This window comes from Bufo bufo, chromosome 8, assembly GCF_905171765.1.
Source record: "Bufo bufo chromosome 8, aBufBuf1.1, whole genome shotgun sequence".
Classification (NCBI taxonomy): domain Eukaryota; kingdom Metazoa; phylum Chordata; class Amphibia; order Anura; family Bufonidae; genus Bufo; species Bufo bufo.
The window spans coordinates 209,815,142-209,836,345 of record NC_053396.1 but is presented as its reverse complement, the minus strand read 5'-3'; the positions used below and the strand labels follow the sequence as shown (position 1 = coordinate 209,836,345).

The 21,204-nt window shown below is 45.8% G+C and overlaps 1 protein-coding gene across 11 annotated transcripts in view; it reads right to left on the bottom strand.

Annotated features, from left to right (window-relative positions):
* SYNGAP1 (synaptic Ras GTPase activating protein 1) overlaps positions 1–21,204 on the bottom strand; it is a 199,911-nt gene that overhangs the window by 124,758 nt on the left and 53,949 nt on the right. For all 11 annotated transcript variants that reach the window (XM_040442656.1, XM_040442660.1, XM_040442661.1 and 8 more), the window contains exon 2: positions 12,160–12,281. In XM_040442656.1, coding sequence (XP_040298590.1) covers positions 12,160–12,281 — 122 coding nt within the window. The remainder of the gene's footprint in view (positions 1–12,159; positions 12,282–21,204) is intronic.

Genomic DNA, 21,204 nt, shown 5'->3' with positions numbered 1-21,204 from the left:
TTTGCGCACCTAGGCTGCAAAAAAGTGTCACACATGTGGTATTGCCGTACTCAGGAGAAGTAGGGCAATGTGTTCTGGGGTGTATTTTTACATATACCCATGCTGGGTGAGAGAAATATCTCTCTAAAAGTCAACTTTTCCCATTTTTTTTATACAAAGTTGTCATTATAGAGAGAAATTTCTCTCACCCAGCATGGGTATTTTTAAAAAGACACCCCAAAACACATTGCCCAACTTCTCCTGAGTACAGCGATACCACATGTGTGACACTTTTTTGCATCCTAGGTGCGCAAAGGGGCCCAAATTCCAATGAGTATCTTTTAGGAGGGCATTTGGATTCCAGACTTCTTCTCACGCTTTAGGGCCCCTAAAATGCCAGGGCAGTATAAATACCCCACATGTGACCCCATTTTGGAAAGAAGACACCCCAAGGTATTCCGTGAGGGGCATGGCGAGTTCATAGAATTTTATTTTTTTTTGGCACAAGTTAGCGGAAATTGATTTATTTTTTTTTTTTTCTCACAAAGTCTCCCTTTCCGCTAACTTGTGACAAAAAATAGAATTTTACATGAACTCGCCATGCCAATCACGGAATACCTTGCGGTGTCTTCTTTCCAAAATGGGGTCACATGTGGGGTATTTATACTGCCCTGGCATTTTAGGGGCCCTAAAGCGTGAGAAGAAGTCTGGAATATAAATGTCTAAAAAAATTTACGCATTTGGATTCCGTGAGGGGTATGGTGAGTTCATGTGAGATTTTATTTTTTTGTCACAAGTTAGTGGAATATGAGACTTTGTAAGAAAAAAATAATAATTTCCGCTAACTTGGGCCAAAAAAATGTCTGAATGGAGCCTTACAGGGGGGTGATCAATGACAGGGGGGTGATCACCCCATATAGACTCCCTGATCACCCCCCTGTCATTGATCACCCCCCTTGTAAGGCTGGCTCCATTCAGAGGTCCGTATGTGTTTTGCGGATCCACGGATCGGATCAGCAAAACACATACGGACGTCTGAATGGAGCCTTACAGGGGGGTGATCAATGACAGGGGGTGATCGGGGAGTCTATATGGGGTGATCACCCCCCTGTCATTGATCACCCCCCTGTAAGGCTCCATTCAGACGTCCGTATGTGTTTTGCGGATCCGCGGATCCATGGATCGGATCCGCAAAACACATACGAACGTCTGAATGGAGCCTTACAGGGGGGTGATCAATGACAGGGGGGTGATCAATAACAGGGGGGTGATCAGGGAGTCCAATATGGGGTGATCAGGGGTTAATAAGGGGTTAATAAGTGACGGGGGGGGTGTAGTGTAGTGGTGTTTGGTGCTACTTATTACAGAGCTGCCTGTGTCCTCTGGTGGTCGATCCAAGCAAAAGGGGCCACCAGAGGACCAGGTAGCAGGTATATTAGACGCTGTTATCAAAACAGCGTCTAATATACCTGTTAGGGGTTAAAAAAAACACATCTCCAGCCTGCCAGCGAACGATCGCCGCTGGCAGGCTGTAGATCCACTCGCTTACCTGCAGTTCCTGTGAACGCGCGCGCCTTTGTGTGCGCGTTCACAGGAAATCTCGTGTCTCGCGAGAGGACGCGCCGGCGCGTCCAGGAGGAATAACAGGGCCGCCGCCAGGATGCAATCCTGCGTATGGCGGTCCTGTAGTGGTTAAAAGGGTTTCTTCAAGATTTTTTAACTTCTCAGTGGAGGTCCGACACCCAGGACCCCCAATGATAAGCTGTTTGAGAAGACACCAGCGCTCCTGTGAGCGCCACGGACTTCTCGCAGCTCACCAAGCATAGCGCCATACATTGTATAGCAGCTGTGCTTGGTATCGCGCCCAGCCCCATTCACTTCTATGGGGCTGAGGTGCACCTAGGCCACGTGGCCGATAAACGTGTTGTCGCTGGCCTAGTAAAAGCTGAGAGAAGGCTGCGGCGCTTACAGGAGTGATCAGCAGGTGTCCCGAACCCCCACCAATCAGATACCTGAGGATAGGTCATCAGTATTTAAGTCTCCCTCAACCCACTAATGCCCAGTAGGGTTCCGCCGTATTACAGCACTCATAGAACTCTATGGGCCCTACTGTACCACCACGTGACTCCAACTTCATCCGGAGTTTACATGGGGGGCGGGGTTTGTAGCAAGTATTAGGAATTTTGGTTACAAGTAAGCTAAGCAGCATTACTCAATGCCAAGCAGCAGCTGCAAAAGCAAATAAGATTTCAGGGTGTATAAAACGAGAGATAAAAAAAAATGTGATCTCGCTGTCTATCGAGTATGGGATTCAGTTTTGGGATCTACATACTTAGGCCTCCTGCACACGACCGTTTTTTTTCCTCGTTTACTGGCCATTTTTTTCATTCCGTATACGGAACCATTTATTTCAATGGTTCTGCAAAAAAAACTCAATGTACTCCGTATGCATTCCGTTTCCGTATTTCCGTTCCGTTTAAAGATAGAACATGTCCTATTATTGCCCGCAAATCACGTTCCGTGGCTCCATTCAAGTCAATGGGTCCGCAAAAAAACGGAACACATACGGAAATGCATCCATATGTCTTCCGTTTCCGTTCCGTTTTTTGCGGAACCATCTATTGAAAATGTTATGCCCAGCCCAATTTTATCTATGTAATTACTGTATAGTGTATATGCCATACGAAAAAACGGAACGGAAAAACGGAACAGAAACACAACGGAAACAAAAAACGGAACAACGGATCCGTGAAAAAGCCACACAACGGACCACAAAACAATGAAAAAGCCATACGGTCGTGTGCAGGAGGCCTAAGGCCTAGTTCACACGAACGTGTGCGATCCGTGGCCGTATTGCGGCCCGCAAATTGCAGGCCGTAATACACGGCCACAGTTCCCTGTGCATTCCGCATCACGGATGCGGACCCATTCACTTCAATGGGTCCGCAAATCCGGAATTGCGGAAAGGCCGCACGGAACGGGACCCCTCGGAAGCACTACGGCGTGCTTCCATGGGGTTGCGTCCCGTACCTCCGTTCCGCAAAAAGATAGAACATGTCCTATCTTTTTGCAGAACGGGCGGATCAAGACCCATTAAAGTGAATGGGTCCGCGATCCGATGCGGCTGACCTACGGCCGGCGATCGTGCATTGCGTCCCGCAGCACGAGCACGGGTCGCGCACGTTGGTGTGAACTATGCCTAAGGCCTCCTGCACACGACCGTTTTTTTTTCCCCGTTTTCTGGCCGTTTTTTGCATTCCGTATACGGTCCGTATACGGAACCATTCATTTCAATGGTTCCGCAAAAAAAACTGAATGTACTCCGTATGCATTCCGTTTCCGTATTTCCGTTTTTTTTGTTCCGTTTAAAGATAGAACATGTCCTATTATTGCCCGCAAATCACGTTCTGTGGCTCCATTCAAGTCAATAGGTCCGCAAAAAAACGGAACACATACGGAAATGCATCCGTATGTCTTCCGTTTCCATTCCATTTTTTGCGGAACCATCTATTGAAAATGTTATGCCCAGCCCAATTTTTTCTATGTAATTACTGTATACTGTACATGCCATACGGAAAAACGGAACGGAAAAACGGAACAGAAACGGAAACACAACGGAAACTAAAAACGGAGCAACGGATCCGTGAAAAACGGACCGCAAAACACTGAAAAAGCCATACGGTCGTGTGCAGGAGGCCTTATAATGAGGCCAGAGAAATGCGGCTTGTTGGGGGAAAGATGCCTAAGGGCCAGTAGAGTGGATAATCACTAGAAGTGTATGTTCATAAGAAACCTCCATTCCTGATCATTGCCTGCTCACTTAGCTGTATGGGGATGAATGATCGTTACAATTGTTCGCCCTGGGAGGACTGATCATTACGATTGTTTGCCCTGACGGACCTTTATGGGGATGAATGATCATTAAGATTGTTTGCCCTGACGGACCAGTATGGGGGTGAATCATCGTTATGATTGTTCGCCCTGACGGACCTGTATGGGGATAAATGATCGTTACGATTGTTCGCCCTGACGGACCAGTATGGGGATGAATGATCATTATGATTGTTTGCCCTGACGGACCAGTATGGGGGTGAATCATCGTTATGATTGTTCGCCCTGACGGACCTGTATGGGGATAAATGATCGTTACGATTGTTCGCCCTGACGGACCAGTATGGGGATGAATGATCATTATGATTGTTCGCTCTGAAGGACCTGTTTGGGGATGAATCTCCGTTACAATTGTTCGCCCTGACAGACCAGTATGGGGATTAACCATCATTATGATTGTTCGCCCTGATGGACCTGTATGGGGATGACTGATCGTTACGATTGTTCGCCCCCTAAAGTACCCGTACTTTTTTTCAAGCTATGCAACTATGTATTATAATATTGTCCCCTATGTATGTGGTGATACGGAGTGTTGTTTCAATGGGAGAATATGATGCATAGGTCTCATATGGACCCATAGGGTCTTCTTGTGCCACAATTTAGGAAACGTTCACACGGCAGGTTTTGACGCTGTCAACATCATCGCCTATACTGGGGCAGAAAGCACTGTGGTTTCTGCTGCGGTGGTTTACTTCGGATGCCATTGACCCTGCTATGGCTTCAAGCAGCATCTGTCCACACACCGCACGTCCCTTCTTGGTGGAGTCGTGGCTTTAAACCGTTCGCTGCACAAACTGCAGTGCTGCCGCTCATTGAAAACAATGGGAGGCAGACGCCATGCAGACACCCAATTTCCTGCGGCATAAGTCGACATGTGAACGCCCCCTTAAGGTAATGACAATTCTCATCCGAGCCTCGTCTTAGCAGATGAGACCCGTACGCGCTAGTAAACCCAGCACATCACCCTACTAAACATATGTCATAGCAATCTGGGCAGATCTCCCTGACATCAATGCTTATCAGTCAGCAGACAAAAGCCGGCCATATCAATTAGGGCGGATGCATGCGTCCGTATTTTATACAGAGCTGTAGTAGGACTCCTAAAAAATGTGTCCTGTTCCATCGGAGGTATAAGGAGGTATTGCATCTAAGGGACAATACCTCCATAAGCACCCAGTGTGGTAGAACAGAGGCGCACTGTTGCCTATATCTTTAAAGGTGTGCACAATTAAGGTGGGACTAAGATTGTCATTGGGATTGGGATTGTAAATGAAAGATTTAGGCAGGATCAAGGTTGTAGGAGAAAGATTTATATGGGACGGAGGTCGTAGATGAAAGATTTAGGCAGCATTGAGCTTGTACGTGAAATTTAGTGAAAATAAGTGAAAGATTTAGGCAGGACAGAAATCTTAGGATTAAAGATTTAGGCCAGATCAAGGTCATAGGTGCAAGATGTAGGTGGGAACAAGATTTAGGAGGGATTGTGATCGTAAATGAAAGATTTAGGCAGGATCAATGTCCTAGGTGAAAGAGTTAGACAGAATGGAGGTCCTAAGTGAAAGATTTAGGCAGCATTGAGCTTGGAGGTGAAATATTTAGGCGGGATAGAATGCAGGTTAAAAATTTAGGCGTGATCGAGGACATAAGTAAAAGATTTAGGTGGGATTGTGATCGTAACTGATACATTTAGGCAGGATCAAGGTCATAGGTGCAAGATTTAGGTGGGAACGAGGTCATAGGTTAAAGATTTAGGTGGAATTGTGACCGTAAATGAATTATTGAGGCAGGATCAAGGTCATAGGTGAAATATTTCGGAGGGGTCAAGGTCGCAGGTGAAAGCTATAGGTGGCATTGAGGTCGTAGGTGAGATGTAGGCAGGATGGGGGTCATAGGTGCAAGCTTTAAGTGGGATCGAGGTTGTAGGTCAATGATTTAGGCACGAATGCAGTCGTAAATGAAAGATTTAGGTGGGATCAAGGTCGTAGAAGAAAAATTTAAGTCAGATTAAAGTCATAGGTGAAAGATTTAAGGTGGATTTAAACGGGACGATTCTGCAGCCGATTGTCGGGAAGGAATGCTAGCACTAGGCTGCTAGTTCAGTGAAGGAGACACATTGACATGCAGCGATCTCCTTCACAGTATGAGGATGAGGGATTGCTATTGTGATCGCTCCTCCTCATACAGCTGCATCGTTGTTTCTGGGCAGCAGATCGCTGTACTTTAGACACCACGATCCGCTGCCCAGAAACGATAATTTAGTTGACTGCACGAACGACAGGATCACCCAATGAACAAGCGTTTAGCTCATTCATCGGGTGATTGGAGACACATTTAGACTGGCAGATTGTCGGGAACGAGCATACGCAGGAACGGTCATTCCCGATAATCTGCCCAAATATCGGGACGTGTAAATCCACCTTAAAAAAGAAAGTAGGTGAAATATTTAGGCGGCATTGAGTTTGGAAGTGAAATATTTAGGTCGAATCGAACGTAGGTTAAAAATGTAGGTGTGATCAAGATCATACAAAAAATAGTGGTAGGTTGTGGTGGCTCAAGATCATAGGTAAAAGATTTAGTTGGGATTGTGATCGTAAACTAAACATTTAGGAGGGATCAAGGTCATAAGTGAAAGATTTAGGAGGGATCGAGGTCATAGGTGAAGGACTTAGGAAGGATTGAGGTAGTAGGTGAAAGATTTAGATGGGATGGACATCATAGGTGAAAGATTTAGTTGGGATTGTGATCGTAAATGAAACATTTAGGCCCCTTTCACACGGGCGAGTATTCCGCGCGGATGCGATGCGTGAGGTGAACGCATTGCACCCGCACTGAATCCCGACCCATTCATTTCTATGGGGCTTTTCACATGAGCGGTGATTTTCCCGCATCACGTGTGCGTTGCGTGAAAATCGCAGCATGCTCTATATTCTGCGTTTTTCACGCAACGCAGGCCCCATAGAAATGAATGGGGTTGCGTGAAAATCGCAAGCATCCGCAAGCAAGTGCGGATGCGGTGCGATTTTCACGCACGGTTGCTAGGAGATGATCGGGATGGCGACCCGATCATTATTATTTTCCCTTATAACATGGTTATAAGGGAAAATAATAGCATTCTGAATACAGAATGCTTAGTAAAATAGCGCTGGAGGGGTTAAAAAAAAAATAATTTTTTTTTTAACTCACCTTAATCCACTTGATCGCGGAGGCGGCATCTCCTTCTGTCTTCATCTTAGCTGTGTGCAGGAAAAGGACCTGTGGTGACGTCACTACGGTCATCACATGGTCCATCACATGATCCATCTCCATGGTAAAAGATCATGTGATGACCAGAGTGACGTCACCACAGGTCCTGTTGCTCCACACAGCTAAGATGAAGACAGAAGGAGATGATGGCTCCGCTATCAAGTGGATTAAGGCGAGTTAAATTTTTAGAAATTTTTTTTTTTAACCCCTCCAGCGCTATTTTACTTTGCATTCTGTATTCAGAATGCTATTATTTTCCCTTATAACCATGTTATAAGGGAAAATAATACAATCTACAGAACACCGATCCCAAGCCCGAACTTCTGTGAAGAAGTTCGGGTTTGGGTACCAAACATGCGCGATTTTTCTCACGCGAGTGCAAAACGCATTACAATGTTTTGCACTCGCGCAGAAAAATCGCGCGTGTTCCCGCAACGCACCCGCACATTTTCCCGCCACGCCCGTGTGAAAGAGGCCTTAGGAGGGATCAAGGTCATAAGTGAAAGATTTAGGAGGGATCGAGGTCATAGGTGAAGGACTTAGGAAGGGTTGAGGTAGTAGGTGAAAGATTTAGATGGGATGGACATCATATGTGAAAGATTAAGGTGGGATCAAGGTTGTAGGAGAAACATTTACACAGGACTTACCATAATTGTTGGGGGACAGAGGCATCAGGCAAGTTGGATATCTGTATATGAAAAGAATCTAAATAACGCACATGTTTGGGGCTGGACTGTATAGTTTACGTCTCTTGAGGACTTTTGATCCTACAGCGACAACAGCCCAGAAGGCACAGCACACATGGCACCAGGCAGACATTCTGCCAGCGGGGATTTACAGTCACAAGGGCTATTTCAACCAATGCACGAATAGTCGGTGCCACAACTTAGGACGTGAGCATAATAGTACATGAAATACAAATTTCAGGGATTAATATTTATAGTCGGCACTAGATTTCATCCGTGATAGAGAATGATGGACAGAGTCATAAAGCACCCAAACTAGGCTAGTACTACAGAACAACAGGGAGTACGACAGGGAGCTGTACTGAGGTGATGAGGTTACAGCACTATAGGGACTTTAGCGGGCACCTCCTGGCTTAGATGCACTTATATAACATGCCAAAATAATGTGCTTACTTAAACGCTAACTGACATTCATGGAATATCCCTATGCAACATGTGTCTTACCTCTAGGGCTTCCATCTATTGGAAGAACCTGGGTCCCTCAACCCTCATTAGCTGAGGCCGTGAAGAAGAGGAGAGGAGGAAAGTTTATTTAGAATCGCCCTTTAAATGTTGTTTCCTACCAGAAACATTTATCATATGTTGGAACAATGCCTTTATAAAGTACTGGAGGGGGGTTATATCTCACCCCGATTGCTCAGATGGGTGAGATAAAAGGAATCCCGAAGGCTTTATGGTTTCAGTAAAGTATAGTTTGTTTGAGCTGGTTTATTATTTAGACTTAGTTTAAGGGCTGGATTTTTTTGGAATGGTAGGTAGGATTGGTAGAGGGACCTACTATTTCACCCTGCTCCAGTACAGTTTCCCCCCTTAGCCTGAGGTGGCCCTTGGTGTAATCACTGAAATCATCTCTAGGGAATAAATAAAGGCCCCAGTGCCTCAGTCTGCGTCAGAGTCTTGAAGTTGGTAGAAGTCTGATCTACATGGGATTTTTACCTAAATGAGATAGAAACCACTGTTTAGTTAGCGGCCAGACGGGCTAGGACTTTGATTTAATGCTTATGTGTTATTTTGGTGCAGTGCCTTCACCCCCAAAGGCTTGTAGAACTTGGATGACTTGTTTTGTGCTGGATACTAAATAAACTAAGGCTACTTTCACACACGCGTTAATATTTTCCGGTATTGAGATCCGTCATAGGGTCTCAATACCGGAAAAAATAACACTTCAGTTTTGTCCCTATTTATTGTCAATGGGGACAAAATGTAACTGAACAGAACAGAGCGCTCCAAAATGCATTCCGTTCCGTTCTTGTACCGGAGAGCAGTTTGCAGCATGCTGCTGTTTGCTTTCCATCCTGGGATGCGGAGCAAAACGGATCCCCCACAATGCAAGACAATAGGGACGGATCAGTTTTCTCTGACACAAGCTGACGCAATAGAAAGCGGATCCCTCCCCCATTGACTTTCAATGGAGTTCATGACGGATCCGTCTTGGCTATATTAAAGATAATACAACCGGATCCATTCATAACGGATGCAGACGGTTGTATTATCAGTAACGGAAGCGTTTTTGCTGAACCCTGCCGGATCCAGCAAAAACGATAGTGTGAAAGTAGCCTAAGTTTGGACATTTAAGACTGCCGAACCCAGTGATGTCTGTCATCGCCGGCCCTGTTCACACACAGATCCCTACAATATCCATAGGGCAGGAGCTCAATGCTAGACTGGTAAGTGATCTGAGCGTTGGGACCCATCAATGCGTTCCCATGTCCTGGGAGGAGAGGGCTATTTACCTATCTCCGATATATTTCTTGGTTCTGCATCAAATGTGTTCCAACTCCATTGGTCTCTCCTCTCAGACTAGTTATAAAGACTGGTTGCCTTTGCACACCCAAAATCCCCAAAATGTACTTATTATCCCACAGCCTCTATTTTTTTAATGGACTGGTTTTCAATGTGTGAGCAGACACAAGCTGGAGATCATCATACTCAAGACCAAGTGAAATGTCCTGCAGAACCTCTACCATCTGACTATGGAGCGGAGATCTCTGCGGTGCTGAATCATGAGGGAGGAATGTGCGTTTGGATGATGCCAGAGGGACAATTCCTGCCTGAGTAAAAACTTGTTAAAGTGAGGGAATACGGATGTTTTTCATAGTTTGAGTCCCTTTGTTCCAGTAATGGCAAATAACAATGGTCCAGCATACAACACCATTCTGTGGCTCCAACATTGTGGCAATGCAACATGACAGGTGATAGGATGGGTAAATGTTTGATGGCTCGGGTCCCACCAATCACGAGAACATGGGTCCCTCAGTCCCCTGTGTAAATGGAGCGGTTCTGATATTCGTTGCTTTGGGATTAGTCTAATGAAATTGTAACTGAAACTCCACGGATCCTTTATATTCAGAGGAGTCCAGTGGGCGCCATTGGCGTCCGGCATATGCTCCTATACCAGGACAGAAATCCGTATAATGTGATCCTAGCCTCATTTAGTAGAAAACACGGTGGGCCGAATTTATTAACGATTTTATGCACGTTTTCTGGATCCAGTATATGACTGTACAGATACAAGGGTTAAACCGCTGGTAAAACAGGTCCTTCCGATCCTCGCAGTTACAACGCCGGCGAAAATGACATTTGCTTTGCACCCGCTTTAGGACGACACAGACAACTGCGCAGGGCTTATTCTACGGCACCATAAAAAAGAGGCGCTGTAGAATAAGTCTCCTTAAAGGGGTTCTGGAGATTGGTATGTGCCCCAAATGTGAAATCTGCATCTATCCTGTGGATATGTCATAAGTGTCTGATTTATGGATATCCTGCCTAGGCTATCTGCACCCAGGCGCGTGTTTAAAAAATATCCATGCGGATTTTCATGCGAATGTTCCTGCATTTTCACACCAAATCTGCATGTGTTACTTGCGGATTTTGATGTGTTTTTTTCCCCCCAATCTCTTTGCATTGCAAAGAGCGAAATAAAAATCCGTACAGGTCAATTTCTACACAGAAAATATAGGCAAAGTGTACATGAAATGTGTACGTAATCCACAAAGTGTTAAAGGGGTTGTCCAGGATTTTGATATTTAGGGCCTACCCTCAGGATAGACCATCAGAATCCGGTCAGCAGGGGTCCCAACACCCCCGCACCTCACAGAGGGGTGGTCTCCGTTCATGCAAATGGCATTTATCATGTAGAGAAAGTTAATACAAGGCCCTTACTAATGTATTGTGATTCTCCATATTGCCTCCTTTGCTGGCTGGATTCATTTTTCCATCGTATTATACACTGTTTATATCCGGGGGTTATGACCATCCTGTAATCCATCAGTGGTGGTCGTGCTTGCAGACTATAGGAAAAAGCTGCGGTCTCTCTGGTGGCCGGGACCGTGGGAGCTCACATAGGCATGCATGCGCAGAAGCTCCTGTCCTGGCCACCTCATATCTGCGCTGCAGCAGTGGTCATGACCCCTGGATACGAGCAGCGTATAATGTGATGAAAAAATGAATCCAGCCAGCAAAGGAGGCAATATGGACAATCACAATACATTAGTAAGTGCCTCGTATTAACTTTCTCTACATGATAAATGTCATTTTCTGAAGTGAGATGTACATATAACCAGAACCACACCGCCCCAGTTATCAGCTCCACTCACTACACCATGGAGGGAGCTGGAAAGTTCTGGTCGGTTGGAGAAACACAGTAACCGCTGATCCGCATGGGCTGGGGTACAGTACAGCCACATGGTTGGGATTCCCATTGCAGTTTTGGAAGCCAAAATCAGGAGTGGATCATAAAAAGAGAAAAACTATAAAGGACAGATACGACTTCTCCTCTGTTCTTTAATTCATTCCTTGATTTGGCTTCCAAAACTGCATCAGGAAAGCTGACTATGTGGCTTTACCCCCACTGATCTGATATTGAGGACAGGCCAACAATATTATAATGTATTCCCTAACATACAGTATACCGCTTACATTTCCATAGGACCGCATAGGCTGCCTTACATCTGGTGGCATATAGTCGTTCGTTTCACCCCCCCCCCCCCCCCCCCCCCAAATCATAGGCCCTCAGGCGCCCTGCATATACAAAATGAGTGTCTTTTTGGCATCTGCTGGACTGTTGTGTGTCTATTACACGTTCCTGCAGAGGGGAACACAGTAAAAAGACGTACATACGAGCAGTATGCATTTGTTTCCTACGGTGGTAGCCAAGTATCTCACTGTAGGCCTATACCAAGGGGGATACGTCGCAGCCTACCGTCAGACATATATACACAGACTTAGTTCCAATATTGTCTCAAAACGACAAAACAGACATTGCAGATGGTGGTTAATACGACTTGTCTGAAGCTCTTACCTCCTCCTCATCGAGCATAAGAAGCTGATTTCCAGAGATGACACAGTATCGTGGGTTCCAAGCTGGGCGGTCATACGGAGAGGTGACATAGGGCATCCGATGCATGGGAGGTCCTCGAGCATCTAAGGGACAAATAGAAGAAGGGTTTATTTCTCTTGGCATCCAGACGTTTGGTGGAACATTTCTAAGATGTTTTACACTTTACTGCCGCCACCACCACAGTGAAAGGTCTGGTGGAGGTACTGCATTCACACCTAGAGGTAGTCAGAGAAGTCAAGGTTTTACAATTATGATGGTGCACACGAGAGGTGAAATTTTGGTCTACTCCTGAGGCGGACGGACTATTTTTTAACTCTCTCCTAACATCAGTATTATTATCCTCCTGTCTTCCGAGGCCTCTTTCTTTACGTCACGTTCGTGTGTCTCACACTTTCGGAAGTCTAGTTCTCCCTTTGGCAGTCCGTCCACCTACACTGTGGTCGCACCTTCATAATTAAAAATATATATTCAATTTACGGCTACGTTATCTCGCCTGCATTATGACCACAGTCCTCCTGCCGTCTTCAGGTTCATCCTTTCTGAGAAAACCTTTATCCTCCCGACATCTCAACTTTCATTTTCCTCCATCCACATTGTATTTGTACCAAGTTAAGGTCATTTTTGGTCCTCCAAAGGTCTTAATTCTGCTTGGAAGAACACCACCAAATATTCACAAAAAAAAGCAGAGGAGGGACACAAAGCACAAACCAAAATGGTGTTAGTTCCTTTCTTCACAGCCCTACATTTCGGGACAAGAATGGCTTAGAGAGCTCATTTTAAGCTTTTGAAGGAGGACAGAGTAGCATGGACCTCTGTTTGTTATTGTGAATAGAGGTTCAGGTGGACAAGGCCAACTTGAGCTGGACCCATAGCAGATACCGTATGTGAAGAAGTTGCACTTGTTTAAAAGGCACTGGCGCAACATATGCCAAAAAGGCAATAGGGGTCAGTTATTAAGACTGGATTTTTATGCCCCCCCCCCCCCCCGCAGGAATCGGCTAATTTATAAGGAGGCACACAAAATCTACAGAAGTCCGTGCACCTGGCGTAAAAACTACTCCAGCCCCTCGCTGGAATACTTTTTCGCCAACATTAACGCCCCCAGGCATAAATGTTAACAAATTTGTCCTGACCCCAGCATGGCCCCAGACACTCCTCCATCTCATCTAACTACAAGACACAACGTAAGACCGTCCGTGTGACTAAATACCGTCACAAAGCTGGTCAAATAAGGAACTTACAAAAAAAATGACCCCCACTGTTTGGGCATGCACTGGGTGTATGGGGGCCTATTGGGGTATACCTCAGTGAACGCTCCCAACACATACCTCCAAAGTGTAAAAAGTCATGGCACAAACTTATTCCAAGAGTGTTCTCAACTCTATCCACAGGGTATGCCTTAAAGTGGCTCTGACATCAGGATCACCCCTGTCACGGTTTTTGATATTTTTTTTAACTTTTATTCCTTTTGCGGTCAGGCAGTTTTGAGCACCAGGAGACGGGCTTTTTCAGTACGAGCACCGCTATGCGACACCTACCGACATCTAAACGCGCCCCCCTCCCCTTGATTGATAGCGCTAGTGCATGTTGAAGTCGTACTCTAGCGCTGTCAATCAAAGGGGCGGGGATGTGTTTAGACGTCGGTAGGTGTTGGATAGCGGTGCTCGTAGTGACCGAGCCGCTTTAAACGTCTGCTAGATGATGGTCCCACCTATAGGACTCGCACCTATCTCTAGGAATGGGCTCCTTCATAGATGAGGGTCCCACGACTATTTCTACATTGGGGCCTCCTCCAGCTCATCCCGCCTAAATGTGGCAGCACTGGTGGTCATCAGCTCATCCATCCATGCCACACTGTTTCATTCACTGTATGAGGCCTCCAAACTACCTCTGCTTGCCACGTCCAGGTGTGAAGAGGAGATCAGTAATGGTCTGACTCCCACAGCCCCACACAGTGAAGAAGCTGCACTAGTAATGCACTGCTGCTCAGTATAAACCTGCACAGAGACGCTCCCGGCCGCCCTATATGCAGGGAACTACAGCTTCATTTAGCCAAGGGATGCCGCTGGTTGGAAAAAAAGCCGAAGGGACTTTTTTTTCATTCTTTTGGTAGCAGAGGTCGAAGAGGTCCGATTCCCACTGATTATAATGTTACCGTCGGAGGCGTATCGGCTCCGCATCAAATTCCATGGCAGGGCCCACCAGGGGTCTAGTGGTCCAAGTGATTACCACACTCAACTGTACCGGCACCCATAGGAAGCCCTACCTTTCTCCATTTTATAAGCTACAGATCATTCAGGCCTGCAGAGCGCCAGACCATGTACAAGATCTCAGCGCCCCAGCAGAGGCCTCGCGATGACATCGCCATAGAGCGCCGGCTGTGCAAAGTTGACTTGTTGCACTTATCAAGGGTTCAAGATAAGGTGAGTGCAAGGTTTATTATTTTTTTCTGGTGGCAACGGTGGCTGTATTATGTATTCAGGGGGCACAGGGGCAATATTAATTATTTAGGGGCACAGAGGCATTATTATTCATACAGGGGGCATTCAGACTGTTACTGTATGGTCACAATAAGAGAAATGTATCCGATACTTTCTTTTTTCTGGACACTACTTTTTTCAGAGGTGCTGTCTGTGTAGTATTATATTAGTAGGGTAGCTATGGTTATGACACAATTATATCTGAAGTACATTTGGGGACAACTGGCCTCACAGCAGGTACAGTAATAGGGTCAGGCAGAGATTGGAGCTACCAACAGGATGGGGAATTTGTGTATGTTGGCAAAAGTTATGGAGGATTGCAGTCTCTGCAGACAAGTTGTGGCTGAAAGAAAACATCATGGTGGTCCGGGCCAGATCGAAAATGTTACCTGGTGCTGAGCTTTGAGACAGTATTTTCATCTAAAATGCTGATTAACCACTTCATGACCCTTAGATTTTCCTTTTTTGCGTTTTCGTTTTTCACTCCCCGCCTTCCCATAGTCCTAACTTTTTTATTTTTCCATGTCCCTTTTTTGCGGGACAAGTTGTACTTTCTAATGGCACCATTTACGGTTGCATACCATGTAGTAGGAAGCTGAAAAGAAATTCCAAATGGGGTGGAATTGAGGGGGAAAAAAAACATTTATAACCATATTCTGATCCCTATAACTTTTTTGTAGTTATGTGTAGAGGGCTGTGTGAGGGCTCATTTTTTGCGGGACGATCTGCTCTTTTCAGTGATACCAATTTGAAGTGTGTGCGACTTTTTGACCACTTTTTATAAAAATAAAAATATTGGGTAGTTGAAGTGACAAAACATGGCAAATTGGCTGTTTTTATAATTTTTTCCCCATTACATCATTTGCCGTACACAGCGATGCCATGATGTTTATTTTTTTTATTGGTTAAGTACTTTTATTTTAAGGAAAGGGGGGTGATTTGAACTTTTATGTGTTTTTTTTTATATTTGTAAAAACCTTTATTTTTTTGGGTGACAATAACTGGCAATCATTAGATTGCCCATAGTGTTCATTGATGGCTATATAGCCATCATTGAACACTTCTTTGCAATATAACAATACCATGCTGCCACCTAGTGGCCTGTATTGGTATATTCCTGAAATAGGCACCGAAGTCTGCTTGAGGTTTCGGGCTATTTCAGAGATGTAACAGGTTCCCCGATCTCAGCTGGGGAACGCTGTTACCGGAGCAGAAGCGGCATCTGAAGGGGAAAATGTATGCGATCAGCCTTATGGCTGATCGCATACATATGCTGCAGGTCTCTGCTATTTAAAATAGCAGAAACCCGGCAGCTATGGTGCCTGCTGCACATGCGAGCTGGCGCTATGTTTAAAGAAAGGACTTCCGCCGTACATATACGGCGGAGGTCCTTAAGGGGTTACATTTTTCCAGGACTACAGAGAAATCCAGTGAGTCCTACTCCCCCAACTTATAGAGAAAGCCTGTGATCCTACTTCCCCACTCATTTATACAGAAAGCATGTGAATCCTGCTTCGCCCTCTCACTCATTGAGAAATGCTATCAGCTCTACTTTCCCTTCTGACCCATAGAGTAAGCCTGCGAGTCCTGCTTCTCTCACTGACCGAGAAATCCTGTGAGTCCCCCTCCTACTTAAAGAGAAAGCCCACTCATACAGAAAGCCCTGCCTTCACACAGAGATTGACAGCTTTCTGCTCCAATAGCATAAACTACCTCCACAGAAGCCGGCCCTCTGTGTGGCAAACTCCAACTACCACATTCTGTCCTCCACCTCCAGTTGTTGCAGGACTCACTGGCTTTTTGTATGAGTCTGGACTGGAGAAGCAGGACTCACATGCTTTCTCTATGAGTGAGCTGAGCAAGCAGGACTTGCAGATTTTCTGTAGAAGTGGACTAAAGAAGCAAGACTCACAGGCTTTCTCTATGAGTGGTCAGAGGAAGCAGGACTCACAGGCTTTCTGTAGAAGTGGACTAAGGCCTCTTTCACACTTGCGTTGTCCGGATCCGGCGTGTACTCCACTTGCCGGAATTACACGCCGGATCCGGAAAAACGCAAGTGTACTGAAAGCATTTGAAGACGGAACCGTCTTCAAAATGCGTTCAGTGTTACTATGGCACCCAGGACGCTATTAAAGTCCTGGTTGCCATAGTAGGAGCAGGGAGCAGGGGAGCGGTATACTTACAGTCCGTGCGGCTCCCCGGGCGCTCCAGAATGACGTCAGAGCGCCCCATGCGCATGGATGACGTGATCCATGTGATCACATGATCCATGCGCTTGGGGCGCCCTGACGTCACTCTGGAGCGCCCGGGGAGCCGCACGGAAGGTAAGTACACTGCTCCCCCGCTCCCCGCTACACTTTACCATGGCTGCCAGGACTTTAGCGTCTTGGCAGCCATGGTAACCATTCAGAAAAAGCTAAATGTCGGCTCCGGCAATGCGCCGAAACGACGTTTAGCTTAAGGCCGGATCCGGATCAATGCCTTTCAATGGGCATTAATTCCGGATCCGGCCTTGCGGCAAGTGTTCCGGATTTTTGGCCGGAGCAAAAAGCGCAGCATGCTGCGGTATTTTCTCCGGCCAAAAAACGTTCCGTTCCGGAACTGAAGACATCCTGATGCATCCTGAACGGATTTCTCTCCATTCAGAATGCATTAGGATAATCCTGATCAGGATTCTTCCGGCATAGAGCCCCGACGACGGAACTCTATGCCGGAACAGAACAACGCAAGTGTGAAAGAGCCCTAAAGAAGCAAGACTCACAGGCTTTCTCTATGAGTGGTCAGAGGAAGCAGGACTCACAGGCTTTCTCTATGAGTGGTCAGAGGAAGCAGGACTCACAGGCTTTCTGTAGAAGTGGACTAAAGAAGCAGGATACACAGGTTTTCTCTATGAGTTCTACTAGAGTTTAAAATCTTTTTACATGAAAATAATAAATTCACTCACAGTCAAGTATATACAGTATGAATATACATATTATCCTACGCTGTCCTCAAATACCTGACCAGACAGAGCCACTTTAAAGGGAACCTGTCAAACTGAATATGTAGTCTGATCTGTGGGCAACTTGTAAAGCAGGAGGAGATGAGCAGACTGATATATAGTTTTGTGGGAAGAGGTCCACTATAATTTTTTTTCTCTGGGCTTAGGATCCACTGGGTGGTTCCAGTAACTGCATGCAAAGTTATACAAGGACGGCTGCCGATCACTGTGTAGGACCACCCACTGGATTCCTAAGCCCACAATGAACAGAAGTGAAAATCAATGCATTACACATGTTCTACTGAATCTTTTCCTACAACTACATATCGATCGGAACATGCTTGGTTTTCATGGTGACACGGTCCCTTTAAGGCTACTTTCACACTAGCGGGTTTTACTGGATCCGGCAGGGTTCAGCAAAAACACTTCCGTTACTGATTATACAACGATCTGCATCCGTTATGAACGGATTCGGATGTATTATCTTTAACATACCCAAGACATATCAGTCATGAACTCCACTGAAAGTCAATGGGGGACGGATCCATCCCCATTGACTTGCATTGTGGGTCATGACGGATCCGTCTTGCTCCGCATCCCAGGACGGAAAGCATGCTGCGGTTTGCTCTCCGGTATGAGAACGGAACGGAATGCATTTTGGAGCATTCCATTCTATTCAGTTACGTGTTGTCCCTATTGACAATAAATGGGGACAAAACGGCAGCGTTTTTTTTCGGTATTGAGACCCTATGACGGATCTCAAAGCCGGAAAATATTAACGCTAGTGTGAATGTAGCCTAATGCACATTTCTGCACACCCAACCCATGAAATCAACATCAAAGCTTCTTCCTGCTCCAACAATCCCAGTGATATCTTCATCAAACGCAATCAATGACAATCAGTCTTCCATTATCAACACCAATGCTTCACTCAGATCCAACAAAGGCTAGGGATGGAAGATTTTGCAAAAAAAAAAATATATATATATATATAAATTTCTTGGATTTTTTCCTGGCCATATGTGTTTTTATTTTTCTGTCGAGGACTGTTTTCTTGCAGGACAAATTTTATTTTTTAGTGACACCCTTTTGGGGTACATATACCTTAAAAATTAACTTTTATTAACTTTTTGGGGTGGTAATTTAAAAAACTGCTTTCTCCATTATTTTTTTTGTACCTTCAATGTACAGAAAGGATGGATTCGGCACATAACTGAGCCGAACGGAACCTAAGGACCCCATAGTCTATAATGAGGTCCGTTAGGTTTCTGCTCAGAAGAAGATTTTTGAAGGATGCACTACTTTTGTCTCCGCTCCAAAATCTTCTTCTGAGCAGAAACCTAACGGACCCCATTATAGTCTATGGGGTCCTTAGGTTCCGTTCGGCTCAGTTATGTGCCGAATCCGTCCTTTTCGTTCTCCTGGTCCTAAACGGAGCAGGAGAACGGAAAGGGTGAATGGTAATGTGAACGAAGCCTAAAACGTTATTAACCTTTAACTATTAATTGTTCTAGTCCCACCAGGGGACTTCACTTTTATAATGTATTTGGTTGAATACTTGTATACCAGTGCATTACAGTCTATCACTGTTAATAGCGACAATCTGTCTATTCGGCCATGCCCGTGACACAGTTTAACAGGCATGCAGTCATGGCATGCCTGGAGGCCCTTGTTAGACACTCAGCTACCATGGCAACAAATTGGCAACCAGTGATTCCTTTTGCGGGAGGCTGATGGGAGACGCTGCCCTCTATTGAACTGTCTAGATGCTACAGACGCTATGGACCATGCATCTAGAGGACACAGTCGCCAACAGTCACAAATTTGCAAGGACTTCCCACAATTTTCAGAGGCAGTCCCAACAAATTCAGGCACTGTTCTGGGCTGAAATGGGTGGGGCTCATGTAAGCCCCACCTACAAATGGGGTGGTCCCTGATCCGTTTAGGGCTTCCTTGGGGGAATGGCTTAAATATCCTGAAGTATAAGAGGGGACAAACGGTGGGATCTGAGTTATCACCAATCCCAAACATTTCCCCGCTTCAGTCAGTGCTGGGCTCCCACGTTGATATGAGCCCCCGTCCCTAATATTAAAGTTGATATGTGCTTAAAAGGCGATTAATTTCCCCGCCCTACAATGAACTAAAGCATCAACAAACAATAAGGCCGAAATAATCCCCATCACCAAACAAACTACCATCCTTTACAAGCCAGGACCAACATCATGCTCAAAGAAGCCCGCACCTACTGAAATAAGTACCCTCAAATCTTCATGGAGACAACTGATCATCGAATCTTCAAAATACCCGATCTATCTGTAAGCGCTGAAGCCTCTTCCTAGAGAAGTGACATCACATTCATCAGTCACGTGACCTTAGAGCAGCTCAGTCCCATTCAAGTGAATGGAGCCGAGCTGCAATACCAAGCACAGCCACTATAAATTTACGGCACTGTGCTTGGCAAGCTGCGAGGAGGCCCTGGCGGACAAACTCTTCAAACAGCTGATCGGTGGGGGTGCCAGGTCATCAGTATTTAAAACCCAGACAACCCCTTTAAGGAAAATTACATTTCTGATATTCTGATTGTAGGGTAATAAAACTGTCTAGTAACCAAAAATATAATATGCCCTAGAAAAAAAATAAAAATTAAAAGTAGTTCCATGTTGTAGGCAGGTCCAAACTGAAAAAAGGTGGAGCAATACAAGTAGGCAGGGACAACAGAAGTAGGCGGGGCCAGAAATACCGTAGTGCAGCACAAAATACTACCGCCTCTGCTGCAGTATTCAACTATATCACCAGCCTGAGGACCTGGATTCAGGAGGGCATCTGAGGCTGCTGGCCAGTTGCATAAGTATGGATGATGTTCCTAGTATTAATTAATGCTGAAAGCATCAAATCATTACGTACTGGGTCAGCAGTGTGAGGAGGGCTTGGGAGGCCCCCTGGGCATCGGCCCACCAGGAAATTTCCCTGTAGGGTCTATAGACAGAACGCTCCTGCTTATGATCCTGTGGATGTATCCACTGTGGGGCTCCTCCTTTAAAGGGCTTCTGTCAGCCCACTAAACCGTTTTTTTTGTTTTTTGGTTTACTAATAATCCCCACACTGCGATCTCTGCATACATAAGTTAAATAATCATTTTGGTTCAGTAGAATTTGATAAAAAGCTATTTTTAAAATATGCAAATTACTTTGCTACCAGCAAGTAGGGCGGCTACTTGCTGGTAGCAGCCGCATCCTCCGATCCTAATGACGCCCCCTCCGCATGCTGATTGACAGGGCCAGGGAACGGAATCGTTTGCAAATCTGGCGCCTGCGCCGCACCTATCTTCAATCTGCGCAGGCGCACTGAGAGGCCGCCACTCGCTCGGCCGCTCCATCCTCAATGCACCTGCGCCGATGACGTCACATCTACACCCGGCGCAGGCGCATTGAGGAGCGAGCGGCCGCCTCTCAGTGCGCCTGCGCAGATTGAAGATAGGTGCGGCGCAGGCGCCAGATTTTGAATGCAAACAGGCAGGGCCAGCAGAGAACGATTCCGTTCCCTGGC